This window comes from Hypanus sabinus, chromosome 9 (assembly GCF_030144855.1).
Source record: "Hypanus sabinus isolate sHypSab1 chromosome 9, sHypSab1.hap1, whole genome shotgun sequence".
Lineage (NCBI taxonomy): Eukaryota > Metazoa > Chordata > Chondrichthyes > Myliobatiformes > Dasyatidae > Hypanus > Hypanus sabinus.
Window position 1 is genome coordinate 51,715,972 of NC_082714.1, and position 16,641 is coordinate 51,732,612.

General features: G+C 41.5%; 2 protein-coding genes across 3 annotated transcripts in view; one reads left to right on the forward strand and one right to left on the reverse strand.

The window, feature by feature from the left end:
* unkl (unk like zinc finger) overlaps positions 1–16,641 on the forward strand; it is a 179,468-nt gene that overhangs the window by 19,154 nt on the left and 143,673 nt on the right. The window lies entirely within an intron of this gene.
* Positions 5,186–7,415, reverse strand: LOC132398839 (general transcription factor II-I repeat domain-containing protein 2B-like). Its single transcript, XM_059978678.1, has 2 exons — positions 5,701–7,415; positions 5,186–5,615 (listed from the first exon to the last, which is right to left on the reverse strand). Exon 1 carries the CDS (start codon positions 7,083–7,085, stop codon positions 5,958–5,960), a length of 1,128 nt encoding a protein of 375 aa, XP_059834661.1. The 5' UTR covers positions 7,086–7,415; the 3' UTR covers positions 5,186–5,615; positions 5,701–5,957.

The following is a 16,641-nucleotide window of genomic DNA, read 5'->3' on the forward strand; positions in this document are numbered from 1 at the left end:
TGATACAACTTCTAAAAGTGCTGTATTCTATTAGTGTTTTTCTTATGAAAAGCTAACAGGTTAAATATGGGTGCTTTTGAGCTGCAGATCTTGTCCAAGAATTTGTTTCTGAGCAAGAGTTGGTAAGTTGCTTGGTCTAGCTTTGTTGCTGTTCACATTCTGATAATTTCCAAATTGCTGACTTTTCTGGGAAGCATTACTGGCGTGGATTAAATTTGTTGTCATTTGTGTAGTTAAAGTTAAACTTTGCAACCCCCTAGCCATGGAAGAGTAAATTGATTATGAATTCTTCACTGCTCTTTATTGTGTGCAACTAATTTTCCAGATTATAATTTAATTCACGGCAGTTATAGACCATAAGACATAAAGAGCAAAAATAGGCCATTTGGCCCATTGAGTCTGCTCCGCCATTCAATTATGGCTGATCCTTTTTTCTCTCCTCCTCAACCCTATTTCCTGGCCTTCTTCCTGTAACCTTTGATGCTTTTTCCAATCAAGAACCTATCAATCTCTGATTCATATTTATGCATATTATCAGCACCAAAGCACACGTCTGCTTGAATATGTTTACTGGGCTTAAAGACAAGTTTCATATGGAGTAACTCAACTATTTGTCTTGAGTTTATCTTGGACACCAGCTGCTAAATCCACAAAATGTGAATGGATGAAGAAGAGTCCAGGGCAAAGGAGAGAGTTTATGTTGAAAGTGTTGAATAGCTTATTGCTTTGTTCTTGAAATTGAATTTATTGTGAGCTCTAACATATCATAGTTTTCTGCTCCAAGTTGTGTGTTTTTTTTAATATTATTAGGGAGCTTGTGCACATCCCAAAACTTGGTATTTGAGCAGCAGACAGTTGATCTCAGTGTCTGGTGGGGGCTATCAACAACTATGTACTGACAGCATATTTGACTACTTAAAACAAAGATTCTGTTGACTGTACAAAATAATTAATGTGCAAGTCTTACTGTTAACTAACAAGGTATTTTGACTGTGCTTGTTAATAATGCATAAATATTTTAAAAATTAATGTTTGTTTTCACATGTAAATAAACAGTATTTAAAAATTTGAACTAAATATTTTTAATACTCGATTCAGAATAAATGATCCTGGTTATGAAAATAAGTTTAGAATTTATTGCTAGTGAGCAAATCAAGATGTACTTTTATTCCTGCCCTGCTTAAGGAGATTAATGTCAAGCTTCTTGCAAAATTGTTCTGACAATGAGCTTTTCAATGTTGTAATTGTAGAAGGTGATGATTTAAAAAAAAATGCAGATTTATTTCCTCTTATTTGGTTGTCATCCAATAGAGCTGCAGGATAATAAAGATATATAGTTTCAGGAGGACCTACAATCTGTATTCAAACACACATCATATTCATAATGTCTTCTTTAAAACTGCTTTATGCACTGAGCATATTTCCAGCCACTGAAGCAAGGGGGAAAATTTGATTCTTACTGCAGCTGTCTGAATGAGCTGCAGCATGTCTGAATGAACCTGATCTGATTTTTGTATTTTATTAATGCAATTGTGTGAGATTAAATTGGTGACAGTAAGTTGTACAACATCCTGTAAAAGTCTTGAAGACTTTTTTTGGCAATGTGATGAATCACAGCTGGCAATTTTTCACACTTTTGCAATTTCAGATTAATTTCCTTCCAATATAATTTTAAATATGATTAGCTTTGTTGGTGAAAATGGAAGGGAGAAAATATAAAAACCTAATTTGTACTGCCAATATTTATTTAACACATGGAATACTCTTCTAGAAGTCAAATAAGTCAAACAAGCACCAGATTTGGAGACAAAATCTCTTACAGCTAGCTTGCTTATGTATAAAGTCTCATTGAGATGTTATACTGGAATTTACGATACTTGATATTGCTTGTGATTGAGTCTAACTTGTTGCATTAACTGGAGATTTTGCAAGCAACTCTGAACATTGCCAACTTGAAGAACAGATAGATTTTTTAAATGCCTTTAAGCAGAGTCCAGACTGCAGACTCTGGTCATGAGCACAGTTCCCATTAAGAAAAAGGAAGTTCAGTTGTCACTGTAGGTGAAATTGAAACACAGGCCCTAAGGGTTCACCTCTCCCCTCCCACACACACACACACACACACACATGCACTCCTTACCATCTTGCTGGCTAATGTAGTAGCTGGAAAATAAAATTGAAGAGCTCTGAGCAAGAGGCAGTATCAGAGGGACATCTGGACTGCTTTGTATTTTGCTTCATGGAAGCATAATCCAGCCCCCTCAGCCATCATCAGGCAGGCACTGAAGGATCTGAAGACAGTGATCAACAGCCCCGAGACATCGCTCCCTGATGTCTTTCCAATCATTGCAAGGGATTTCAACCCAGACCAGCTTGAGGAAGTCTCTGACCAACTACCACCAATGTGTCGCCTGTGGAACCAAAGGAGCCAATGCACTTGACCGCTGTTACAGCACCATCAAGAACACTTGATAAGTCATTCCACATCTACAGTTTTGCAAATTTGATTGCCTGGCTGTACTACCAAAATACAGGTAGAGACTGAGGACTGTAGCACCTCAAATATATGGGAGGTGGGTGATCACTTGCAGGACTGCTTTGAATTCATGGACTGGACATTATTCAGAGATTCAAATTCAAGTCTGAATGACTATATCATAGTTGTCACTGACTTCTTCAAGACCTGTGTGAATGAGCGTGATCCTGCTAGAACATAATGGACAAAACCAAACCAGAAACCATGGATGAACCATAAGATTTGCATTCTGCTGGGGGCTAGATCTGTGGCATTCAAGACTGGTGATCCAGAAGTCTTGGTTCAACCTAGTGAAGACTATTTTAAGAGCAAAAAGACAATTGAAGTTAGAGATAGAATTGGATGCACATCAATTCTTGCAGTGTTTGTAGGACATTGCTTTCCTAAAAAGTAAAACCTAATGTTACGTTAGACTGTGATGCTTCACTCCTAGATGAGCTCAATACCTTTTCCACATACTTTGAAATCAAGAATAAATCTACACCTTTGTGAATACCTGCAGCATCTGGCAACCTTGTGATATCTGTCTCCAAGGCAAATCAGAACATCTTTCAAGAGTGTGAACGTGCTGAAGGTATCGGGTCCCTGTGCTAACCAACTGGATATAATATTCAAGGTCATCTTCACTCTCTGGAGGTTCCCATCTGGTTTAAGAGGGTATTAATCACACTAGTGCTCAAGAAGGGGCTGTCTCACTGACTGTCACCTAGCTGCACTCACATCTACTGTGATGCAGTGCTTTGAGAGGTTGATTATGGAAAGCATTAACTCCTGCCTAAGTATGCACATGAACTCATTTGCTTCTAGTCACAATAGATTTGGAGCAGATGTAATCTCACTGGCTCTCCACTTGGCCTTGGATCACCTACATAACAGCAGTACCTAGGTGAGTCTGCTGTATATTGAATACAGCTCAGCATCCAACACCATCATCCCTGCAATACTAATAAACAAACTTCAGAACCTGGGCCTCTGTACCTCCCTCTGAAACTGGATTATTATTGACTTCTTCATCAGAGACACAGTCTGTGAGGATCAGAAATAACACCTCCTTGATGGCAGTCAACACTGGTGTACCTTAGGTATGCATGTGTAGCCTGCTGCTCTACTCCCTCTACACTTACTGCTTTGTGGCACAGTGCAAATGCACAAATGTATAAATTCGCTGATGTCAGTAGAATCTCTGATGGTGATGAGGAAACGTACAGAAGTGAGAAAGATCAACTGGTTGAGTGGTGTTGCAACAACAGCCTTGCACTCAATGTCCGGGAGATCCCACCACTGCTGAGTGAACACCGGCGCTCAGTGCTCCAGCAGTGGCGGGATCTCCCTGTGGCCGCACACTTCAATTCCACAGACCGCTCCCACTCCGATATGTCTGTCCATGGCCTCCTCTACCGTCAAGATGAGGCCACACGCAGGTTGATGAAGCAATACCTTATCTCCTGTCTAGGTAGCCTCCTACCTGCAGGCATGAACATCCAACTCACAGACCTCCATTGATACCCCTGCCCCCCCCTTACCTCCATCCCTATCTATTATTTTAGTCTGGTTCTCTTTCTCTTTTTTCCCCCCCCTCACTATAATTTCCCCCCAGACCTACCTTTCTTCCTCTTTTATTTCCCATAATTCTCCACCTCCCCCCCCAGCCCATTTTTCTCCAGCCTATCATTTCCTCGCTCTCTACTTTATCCCTCCCCCCACTTCTTATACCCCCTCGACCATCCCTTGTTACTTCACTCCTGATGAAGGGTTTTGGCCCGAAACGTTGTCACTACCTCCTCCCATAGATGCTGTCTGGCCTGCTGAGTCCTGTCAGCATTTTGTGTTTTTAATTAAACTACTGCATTGCTTAGTAATAATTGTAGCTTTCATCAGGGCAGGGCCTTTCTCATTTTATCCTTTAAAATTGTTCCGATCGTTGACTGACTGTAGCCTAACGCTTTTCCAGTGACCGATGGCATTTCACCTCTTTCTGATCAGTTTATTATTTCCACTTTATTTTCAATCGTGATTGTGATTATTTTCGTGACCAGGAACACTGTGGATTCAGAGCTGCGCCACCAGGTCCTAAAGCCAACCACACCGAGACAGGTTAAGTGAGGTCAGATAAGGTCCACTGTATCGAGACAGGTTGAATAAAGGACTTGACCATCTGCATTTTTTGGTATTCATGAGGGCTCCCGGAACCAATCCCTCACGGATAATTTGTTCTTTGTTTTTTGATTCTGGAAGATTAGTGCCAGTAGACTGATTACTAGTGTTTTATAATATTTTTAGATCTTGCACCCATGCCTAAGAGCAAGATCATATTTTTCCCTCGTTTTTGAAGGGGTTGGGGATGTCATTTCATAACTTCCAGTATTGAAAAGGGAGAAAACCTGGTCGCTAATTGAAGAATTTAAATCTTAAAAAATGTTAATAAGATGTTTAAAGATTTAAATCATCCTATTAATAACCACTTTTCTCTTTTCAATACTGGAACTTTGTGAACTGACATAATTTTGTATTAATACCAAGTATTTTGGTATTCAGTGCCAGTTAGGAATTCTGGAGACAAAAATAGTAGTAAGGTGGTGACTATTTTGGAAGTGTGAAAATACAGTATTGCAGAATCAAAGGTAGGAATTCAAATCTATTTGTTGGCTTTATTTGTAAGATTTGCACTGGTCTCTATTCAGATTGAACGTCTACGATCAGGGGTCAGCAACCTTTACCACTGAAAGAGCCACTTGGACCCGTTTCCCACAGAAAAGAAAACACTGGGAGCCGCAAAACCCGCTTGACATTTAAAATGAAATAACACTGCATACAACGTTTTGTTTTGCCTTTATGCTATGTATAAACAAACTATAATGTGTTGCATTTATGAAATTGATGAACTCCTGCAGAGAAAATGAAATTACATTTCTGCATGCAACAAAAACATTTTGAACTCCGAAAAAAAGACGTTGGGTTGAAGGTTACTTTTAAGTAAAATACTCAACGTCTATTTGAGTCCTTCTTGTATTTATGAAAAACGCCAAACTTAAATTTGCCGCCAGCAGCAAACCAAAAATAACGTCAGCCAGCTGTCAACCTGAAAAATAAAAGGACTATTTCACTGAACAATGAAAACATATGAATATACGTAAAATAATAGGCAATTAAAATATTTATCATACTTGTTCAGGTTGACTCACACCTGACAATGCAGTCGTATTTAGTAGGGATGGATCGATGCTTAGGGGAGTGACCGGGAAGGATAATGTGTTTTTTTTTTCCTCTCTGAACTCACAGAAGCGTTTCCCAAACGATGTTTGCATTGCGATGATTGCAGAATGTAAATACTCCGAATTTATCATGTCGTGACCTTGTTTGAACTCTCTCAAATTGGGGAAGTGAGACAATGTGCCTTTCTGTAAATCTCTGGCAAGCAACGTCAACTTGCGCTCGAATGCCAAAACATCCTCCAACATGTGCAGGGCTGTACGTCCTTACCCCGTTGAAGAGCTGTGTTCAGCGTGTTCAGGTGCGCTGTCATGTCTACCATGAAGTGTAGCTTTTCCAGCCACTCTGGCTGTTCCAGCTCAGGAAAGTTGAGCCCTTTGCTGCCCAGGAAAGTTTTCACTTCTTCCAGACACGCAACAAAGCGTTTCAGCACCTCCCCTTTGGACAGCCACCGGACTTTGTTGTGCAGCAGGAGATCAGAATATGCGCTTTCCAGCTCGTCCAGTAACAAACGGAATTGACGGTGATTTAAACTTTTTGCCATTATTTTATTGACAATCTGAATGACAACATCCATTGCTTCTGTGCATTCCGGAGGAAATGTTTGAGCACACAGTGCCTCTTGGTGCAAGATGCAGTGAAAAGTCAGCAGCTTTCTGTCCAGCGACTTCTGCAGTAAAGCCACAAATCCCTTGTGCGTTCCCGTCATATTCGGTGCCCCATCAGTAGCTACTGACACCAGATGGGTGGTCTTTATTCCTTTGGCTCTTAAACAATTCAAGACAGCCTCACAGATGTCCTCCCCCCGTGTTTGGTCTTTTAGAGGTATCAACTCAATCAGTTCTTCCTGTGGCCCGGCAGAGTTTACATACCGGCAGAACAACGCTATTTGTTCAATATCACCTTTGTCTTTAGACTCGTCACAGGCAATCGAGTAGGCCACAGCTGAATTGATGTCTTTAATTTGCTGTCTTGTGATGTCTTCTGCCATTTTTATGGTTCTGTCTTTGACAGTCTTTGCAGAGAGGGGCATATCCCTGATTTTCTGCACATTTTCACTCTTGTTTTTAAAGTCCGTGAATAGATGTTCTGAAATCTTAATGAAAGATTCTTTTATATATTCACCATCTGTAAACTGCTTCCCGTGCCTGACTATTTCCTGAGCGGCAATATAACTGGCGTATGTCGTTGATTTTCCAGACTTCATCCATTTCTGGAAATGATTTTTGCTCAGATCAACCTTCCGCATCAGTTCCGAAACGGCTTTTTTTTCTCTCATCTCCATCCGGATATTTTTGAGCAAAGGCTGCGTGTTTATTCTGGAAATGCCTTGCGACATTTGACTTTTTGTTGTTTGCTAGTTTCTCATTGCATATTAAGCATACCGGTAAACCAGTCTCGTCAACAGTGAAAGCAAATGAATCTGTCCACGTATCATTAAACGTTCTGTTTTCTTCAGTCACTTTTCTTTTTTTAGAATTCTCCATAGTTGGCCTACCTTGGATCGAAAAATTAAAGAAATCGCGCACTGACGGGTGTCAGGTATTGGCAGTGGTGACGTATATTAATAGCGATAAAAACACGTTGTAGCGGTGTGCTCACGCAGTCAGTAAACTGCAGTCGAATAACTTTATTCGAACTAAACAGCCTTGCTTTTAAGCCTCCCTCAACCCAGCCCCCATGGACGCAGATGCTGCAAAAGACGCGTACTCACAAACCCCCGTAGGCTATCTCCCTTAGCCGGAATGCTGGCTAATTGTGAGCCGTTTCGGATGTGCCAGGAAATGTGTCGCCACACTTAGATTGTACAAGGTCACCATAATCTTCAAATTTAGAATTACATTTCAAAAGCTAACAAACTAACATAAAATACATTTTAATTAAATACTGACCAATTATTTCCCAAAGCCACAGGGAGCCGCAGCACAGAGGTGAAAGAGCCACAAATGGCTCGGGAGCCGCAGGTTGCCGACCCCCGTCTACGATGGTAAAATGCTGTTAGGCAGTAAATTTCTGCATTTTAAATGAGCCATGATGAAGGAATGCTAATATATTTACAAATTGGGGGATGATGTGCAGCCCAGAGCCATTGCTAAAGAATAAAAGCCAAAGTGATGAACTGAATGCCAGAACCCAAAAAGGTGTAGAAGTTGCATAATATGCATCATGGATTCATCTGATAAACTTATGGTAAAGTGTGATGAAAAAATTAGGTTGGGAAATGAACATGGGTGTGAGGAAAGAGTTTTATATTGGAAAAGGAACTAATGTTATCATTCTTTTAATTAAAGGAGACGTAGCAAGGAAGTGAGGAGTGATGAAAGCAATTCAAAATATACAAGAAAGAAAAGAAGAATTCACAGAAAGGTATACAGAGAAAGATGCAATCAGGTAGTGTAGTTTTGAGCCTGATTGGTATAAGCATTGCATTTACCACAGCCATTATTCTAAAGAGCTCTTCTAAGTCTAAGCTGTTCAAACAGTGGCTGGAGTATCTGCAGAAGGAAAAAAGAAATAACTATATCAAAATAAATAAGCATGAAATATAGCTGCAAAGAATTACAGGATGAACTGTAATTGTATACTACTGGTCAGTGAAGAGTAACACTGAGTATAGCAAGAGGTATTATTTTGCCCTGATTACAGGTCGATAAAGCCAGCCAAGATGAGTCCAGACTATTGAGAAGAATTACACTTGATGTTTATTGGCAGTATGAAAATGATCTATGATCTGATGTCATATTATTTAATCGGGCTGACAGTTGTTATTTAATATTAGAGGAGTGAGGAACTAGAATGTATTCTCTGTCTGCCCTCCAACCCCATCAAAACTACCATTAGTTTTGTTGAATTCTAATCAAGAAATAAGGTAACACACACAAAATGCTGGTGGAACACAGCAGGCCAGACAGCATCTATAGGAGAAGCACTTTCGACGTTTCAGGCTGAGACCCTTCGTCAGGACTAACTGAAAGGAGAGATACTAAGAGATTTGAAGGTAGGAGGGGGGAGGGGAAATGCGAAATGATAGGAGAAGACCGGAGGGGTGGGATGAAGCTAAGAGCTGGAAAGGTGATTGGCGAAAGTGATACAGAGCTGGAGAAGGGGAAGGATCATGGGACGGGAGGCCAAGGGAGAAAGAAAGGGGGAGGGGAGCACCAGAGGGAGATGGAGAACAAGTAGTGATGGGCAGAGAGAGAGGAAAAAAAACAAACAACTAAATGTGTCAGGGATGGGGTAAGAAGGGGAGGAGGGGCATTAAAGGAAGTTAGAGAAGTCAATGGTCATGCCATCAGGTTGGAGGCTACCTAGCCGGTATATAAGGTGTTGTTCCTCCAACCTGAGTGTGGCTTCATCTTGACTGTAGAGGAGGCCATGGATAGACATATCAGAATGGGAATGGGACGTGGAATTAAAATGTGTTGCCACTAGGAGATCCTGCTTTCTCTGGCGGACTGAGCATAGGTGTTCAGTGAAACGGTCTCCCAGTCTACGTCGGGTCTCACCGATATATAAAAGGCCACACCGGGAGCACCGGACGCAGTATACCACATCAGCCGACTCACAGGTGAAGTGTCACCTCACCTGGAAGGACTGTCTGGGGCCCTGAATGGTGGTGAGGGAGGAAGTGGAAGGGCAGGTGTAGCACTTGTTCTGCTTACAAGGATAAGTGCCAGGAGGGAGATCGGTGGGAAGGGATGGGGGGGGGGGAACGAATGGACAAGGGAGTCATGTAGGGTGCGATCCCTGCGGAAAGCAGAAAGTGGGGGGGGGGGGGGAGAAAGATGTGCTTGGTAATGGGATCCCGTAGGAGGTGGCAGAAGTTACGGAGAATTATACGTTGGTGGAGGCTAGTGGGGTGGTAGGTGAGGACAAGGGGAACCCTATCCCGAGTGGGGTGGTGGGCGGATGGGGTGAGAGCAGATGTGTGGGAAATGAGAGTTGCGTTTGGGAGCAGAGTTGATGGTGGAAGAAGGAAAGCCCCTTTGTTTAAAAAAGGAAGACATCTCCTTTGTCACTACCATTCAGGGCCCCAGACAGTCCTTCCAGGTGAGGCGACACTTCACCTGTGAGTTGGCTGGTGTAGTATACTGTGTCCAGTGTTCCCGGTGTGTGGCCTTTTATATATTGGGGAGACCCGACGCAGACTGGGAGACCGTTTCACTGGACGCCTACGCTCTGTCTGCCAGAGAAAGCAGGATTTCCCAGTGGCCACACGTTTTAATTCCACGTCCCATTCCCATTCTGATATGTCTATCCATGGCTTCCTTTACTGTCAAGATGAAGCCACATTCGGGTTGGAGGAACAACGCCTTTTATACTGGCTGGGTAGCCTCCAACCTGATGGCATGAACATTGACTTCTCTAACTTCTGTTAATGCCCCTCCTCCCCTTCTTACCTCATCCCTGACATATTTAGTAGTTTTTTTCTCTATCCCTCTGCCCATCACTCTGCCAGTTCTCCATCTCCCTCTGGTGCTCCCCTCCCCCTTTCTTCTCCCTGGGCCTCCTGTCCCATGATCCTTTCCCTTCTCCAGCTCTGTATCACTTTCGCCAATCACCTTTCCAGCTCCTAGCTTCATCCCACCCCCTCTGATCTTCTATCATTTTGCATTTCCCCCTCCCCCTCCTACTTTCAAATCTCTTAGTATCTTTCCTTTCAGTTAGTCCTGACGAAGGGTCTCGGCCCGAAACGGCGACAGTGCTTCTCCTATAGCTGCTGCCTGGCCTGCTGTGTTCCACCAGCATTTTGTGTGTGTTACTTGAATTTCCAGCATCTGCAGATTTCCTTGTGTTTGCTCAAGAAATAAGGTGTTCAATTTCAAGATTCAAAGCACTTTCATTTTCAAAGTATGTATGCAGTGTACAACTCTGAGATTCGTCTTCCCTACAGACAGTCATGAAACTAAGAAGAATCATGGAACCAACCTGTTCAAAGAGAAACATCAACATCCCCCCCCCACATGCAAAAAAATCACACAAACAGCAACAAAAAAAAACTAGCAAAGATACAGAACATAGAACACAAAATCAAAATGCGTATTTATGCTCAGCTCAGCAGAGTGTTCATTATCCTAATTCAAGAAGTTGCCCATTTTTACTACTTTAAAAAAGAGTGACCAGAACAGACATAAACCAAAATTAGAGTTCAAATCTACAATCCACCAACAGCACCGAAGGGGAAGAGAAAGCACTGGAACGCAAGGACCTTCCCTCAGGATCAGAGAGCGAGAGATTGGTGGATGGTGCTGAACACTTGATTTCAATCTTCCTTGATACTTGGCGAGAGATGGAGTTGATCGTGGGCCCGCACCCTATCTTCTCGCTTCTTGACCTCCATGCCACACACTTTGATTGCAGCCTTGTGGAATACTCTCCTACTCAGTAAAGTGCCAGATCACCCAAGGCGTCCTGATGCAGGTAACAAGCTCTACAGCAGCAGAATCTTATCTGAAATAAAAAGATGCAAATGAAGTAAAAGAAATTGCTTTGTGAACAGCATCAAGGACGTTGCCTTTGGTTGTTCACTGTTACCACCTTCAAATGGATTATTGCAAATATTTTTTGCTCCATTGCAATTCTATAAATATTTGGCCTTCATTGTACTGAAAGCTGATGTACAAATGAAAACTAGTAAACTACATAAATTTGGAATTTAATATAAAGGCATCACCAACATCAGAATTGAAACTACTGTAGATTCCGGACTACAGAGTGCACCTGATTAAAAGCCGCACGCTCTAATTTTAGAAAGAAAATCAATTTTGTACTTGTACAAGCTGCACCGGATTTTAAGCCGCAGGTGTCCCACGTTGCAATATGAGATATTTACACAGAAAGATATTACACGTGAGGATTTTTTTAACTTTTAATTAAATCCGTATGGTAACATAAACAAATATATATTGCAAATGCTTTTTTTCGAACAGTGCCTGTAACACAGCTACTTTAAAATATACATACGTATTGGTAACACACAATTTACATTGCGTATACTTTTTTACTGAACAGTGCACGAACAACATTCCAATATCTCCTAACGACTGGTTAAAAAAATATATATATACTGCAGCCTACCAGGAAAAGTTATTGATCGCCTTCTTCATCTTCCTCCTGCGCACTAAAACCATCAAAGTCCTCTTCTTCAGTGACCGAATTGAATAAAACCTCAGGATCTTGTCACTCACTTCAGTCTCTTCGTTGTTGCTCTCACTTGAGCGCACGCGGTCCTCTTCATCACGCAGCAGTCCAGCCTTTCGAAACCCGCTGGTGATGGTGGATGTTGTGACACGGCTCCACGCATTTAGGATCCACTGGCAGACTTGAGTTAAAGATGCTCTTCGCATGCGTCCTGTTTTGGTAAAGGATTTCTCGCCGCTCGTCGTCCTCCCACTCAGCGCGCAGCACCACTTTAAATGCCCGGTTCACGCTGATGTCCAGTGGCTGCAAATATTTCGTGGTGCCCCCAGGAATCACAGCTGGAATTCAGTTTGTACTCTTGATGGCAGCTTTCACTGAACTTTCATTGTCAGCTGCTTAAAAAATCACCATCAGTGGAAGCTTTAGTCCGGATGCTGTGCAGCTCAGAACACAAGTAAAATGCGTTCTCTCATGGCCACTTGTTTTCAGTGTGATGGACGAGTCACCTTTTTTATTAACAGTCCGAGTGAGAGGCAGGTCAAACGTCAAAGGTACTTCATCCATATTTATGATATCATCTGGCCCGATGGAATTCTCCGCTATCTTTGTTTGAGTGAATGTGCGGAAGTTAGCAAGCTTTTCCTCGTGGTCGGGAGGGAGCTGCTGACACAGAGTCGTGCGTACCCTGACGGACAGGCCTTTTCGTCTCATAAATCTAAAACACCACGATGGCCCACCTCTAAAATCTTCGATTTTCATTTTGGTGGCGATTGCTTTAGCCTTCAGTCTGATCTGCACGGTGGAAACACCGCGGCCGCCTGCTCTCTGTGTGTTAATCCAGTCTTCAAGAAAGTTTTCAAGTTCGGGCCATCTGCTATGATTACCTCTGAAAGCTTTTGTCGTCTTTTGCATTGACTCAGTTCTTCACGCTGGCGTCTCCACCGTCTTAACATCGATTCATTTATGCCAAGATTATGTGCAGCAGCTCGATTTCCTTCAACCGCCAGATTGATCACCTTTAACTTAAAAGCTGCATCATATGCTTTTCTTCGAGTGTTTTCCATGTTGATGAGGGTGAGTACAAATGACTGATTTACAATAATTTAATTGTGAAAGTGAGCTTGATTTATCGTACAATTTCATTGGACCTCTGTGAACTACTCATCAATTTTATTGGTCTACTGTTACGAGGCAAAATGTTTTTGGCGGCATGAAAAAAAAACATGCATTAGCCGCACCGTAGTATAGGCCGCAGTGTTGCTGCAGTGTTCAAAGCGTGGGAAAAAAGTAGCGGCTTATAGTCCGGAATTTACGGTATTTAAATACAGATCCTTTCATTTTAGATCCAAATCACTGTGCTTCAAAATAAATGTATTTGAACTTGCATCGTGTTAATTTATGTAAAATTTAAAGTTTCATGCCCCTATATATTTTTATAGAGTAGGAAGGAAAACAGATTTAATTGGATTAATTTGTTGATTTTGACTGCTCTTAATGGAGTCTTTTTCAGTTTTTCTTTTTTGTTTCCTTATGTTACAAAAATATCCAACAAATTTTACTAACTTAGAAATGAAGTAATGGATATCCTTTCTAAATACTTTGGGTTTTAATCATAATTCTTTATATGCTGAGGCACCATTATTTGCCAGAAAATTGTTACTCAAGTGATTAAAAGAAAGTATTTATGTGATTTATTAAGAGTCAGTCACAACACTTTGAAGAGTTTTTTTTCTTAAAATATTACTCTCCGCAGTTAGCAGGGTGATGGCAGTGCAATGCAATTGGCCTAATACTACAACTTGTTGACAGTGGATACAATCTCACTGGCTCACTACTTGGCCTACGATTACCTGACCAACAGCAATATTGATGTTAGTTTGTTGTTTATTGATTACAGCTCAGCATTCAACACTATCCTCCCCTCAGTACTATTCAACAAACTTCAAAATCTGGGTTTCTACTTCTCTCTACAACTGTATCCTTGACTTATTGAGAGACCACAGTCAATGCAGGTCAGAAATATCTCTTTTTGCTGATTGTCAACACAGGCACACTTCAAGGGTGTGTGTGTACTTAGCTCATTGTTTTATTCTCTCTACACCCATGATCTGTGGCTAGGCACAGTTCAAACTTCATCTATAAATTTGATGATACGACCGTTGTTTTCAGAATCTCAGATGGTGACAAACCAGGTGTATGAGAGTGAGATAGATTGGCTAGGTGAGTGGTGTTGCAACGATGACCTGCGCCCAACATCAGTAAGACAAAGAATTGATTATGGACTTTAGGTAGGGGAAGTCGGGAGAACACACACCAGTCCTCATCGAAGGGTGAGCAACTTCAAGTTCCAGGGAGTTGGTATCTCAAGTTTGATCTTGGACCCAACATATTGACACAATTACAAAAAAGGCACATCAGCGACTATACAGTGGATTCAGGTTAATTTGGTCATATCAGGACCAGAACATTTCAGCCCAGTTAATCAGTTGTCCCAAATAGATAGTGTTTATAGAAATAGTCAAAAAAGTACTTTAAAAAAGACAAATTGCTTTTTAACTGTGTAACTAATTATGTATTTAAATGAAATATATAACAAATTGGGGCACTGCTAATACTACTGCTGGTCCTCTGATACTGCAGGTGTATCCACTGACGACAGGAAATCTGTGCGGGAGAATTTTGAAAGTGGAAAAGCCATTGTCCTAGGGCAGTTCCATTCTTTAGACCTTGGAAGACCAGGTCCAGTGGGATGAGTAGACATTGCAACAGTGGGTACCCGTGACTGCTTCTATGCCTCGTCATGCTCTGTGCTCTTCATATAGCTTTGCAGAGCCACCTTTCTGGCTGTTGGATCTCACTGTAGATCTCATCTGCGCCATGTACTGGTGCTGACTTTGCATGGTAGGACAGACATGTCTCTATCTCACTGGGGTATGAGACCAGCTGGCTCCTGTTTTAGCCCACCTGTAGTAGTGGTGTATTGGGTGTGGCTGCTGTCACACACAAACACTACTTGGAGCCACAGTGAGAGCTGTGTGTCCAGTGAGGACCAACGGTAACATTCAAGATGATTGTTGATACCTCAAATTTTTTGTAGTTCCTAACTTGTTCAATTAGTGATTGTTTCAATTCCACTCCTAGCTATTACTATCATTTCCAAATCTGGATGCTTGAAACTGCGATGTAAAAAATAATTCTGAGTTGTCTTGCTGCTTATTTCTTGCCAACTATCATTGATTTAAAAAAAAAATCACTGCTTTTTGAAAATAAATATGCAACTGACACTATTTAACAACTGTTCGATCTAAGCTTGATGTAGTGTCTAACGGCCACATGAGGTGCGCATGATTGACACTAGTTAGAAAATGTTAAGCGGCATATTGTCCCAAGTAAGTGGCTACCCTGATTAACCAATGGCCCAATGAACTGGAATCCATTGTGTATCATTAGGAGTTTAAAGCTATTTGATGTGTCACCAAAGAATAGCAAACTTCTGTACTGTGGAGAGCATTCTAACTGGTTGCATCGCCATCTGGAATGAGAAAAGCTGCAGAGGGTAAACGCAGCCAGCTCCATCATGGACATTAGACTCCCTACCATCGAACAAATCTTCAAAAGGCTATACCTTAAGAAGATGGAATCCATCAGTAAGGGCCTTCACTATCTAGGACATGCCCTCTTCTCATTGCTACCATCAGGGAAGAGGTACATGAGCATGAAGACATACATGCAATGTTTTAGGAACAGCTTCTACCTCTCCACATCATATTTCTGAACAGTCCATGAACACTATGTCACTATTTTGCTTGCATTTTGCACTATTTATTGATATATATTCTTGTGGGAACTCATTCATCCACAAGTGTCTTTATAAAATCTGCGACAACCGTTGTGTATTCATTCAGGTCCACTGATGAGTCCTTGAAGATGATTCAGTGCATTGTCTTGGAGCAGTTCTCTAGCTGCTACTCTGCCTCCTATGCATTTAAGAAGAAGACAGCCAGATTGTCAGATTTCCAGAAATGTGGTCGAGGGATCGATCTGTATGCATTCATGATGGTAGTGTAGCAGTGTTTGGGTCCTCTGATACTGCAGGTGATATGCAAATAGTAGATGGGCAGTAGTTTAGAGGAAGGTAGATACTGGTATTACCCCAGGGAACGGAGGTGCTTCCTGGTCATTGGGTTGGATTTTAGTTGATCTTTACCTGAAATATTTAACAATGGTCACTGTACTAATCTTAACTGTATCCAGCAAGACCGGGCCTCTGTATTTCTCCTCTTGGGACTTGTAAGGTGGAATACAGAGAACAGGTCAGAAGAACCAGAGTACTGGGGCTCTGTCCCAAAAAATATCCACAGAAAACTTTGCTGAACTATCATCTTGAGGCTTTGCTATGAAGCAGTTTGAAATTTACTGACACTTGTAGACACAAGAAAAGATGTAAATATTACAAAAATGTTTTTGTTAAAGACATTGGATGCTTAAAAACTATTAAAGACAAGTGAAAATAATAATTTGCCCTCTGTTTTGCTGATTGCAAATCCCTATCCAAGTGTCAAGCATTTGGGGTGTCTGATGCATATCAGCCATACCTGTTTTAGGGTTCAGCCCCCACCACCAAGTATAGCAATGCGAATACCAGGGTGGTCAGAAGTAAGTTGAAAAAAATGTGTTCACTTTTTTTCACTGAAGTTCTCTGGGAATGAATTTTATTCTGTGTCTAAAATGTTTAATTAGTGAATGCTTTAAGT

Excerpts from the sequence above, each read along its gene's own strand:
- LOC132398839 (XM_059978678.1), bottom strand. The coding sequence starts at position 7,085 with ATGTCGCAAGGCATTTCCAGAATAAACACGCAGCCTTTGCTCAAAAAT.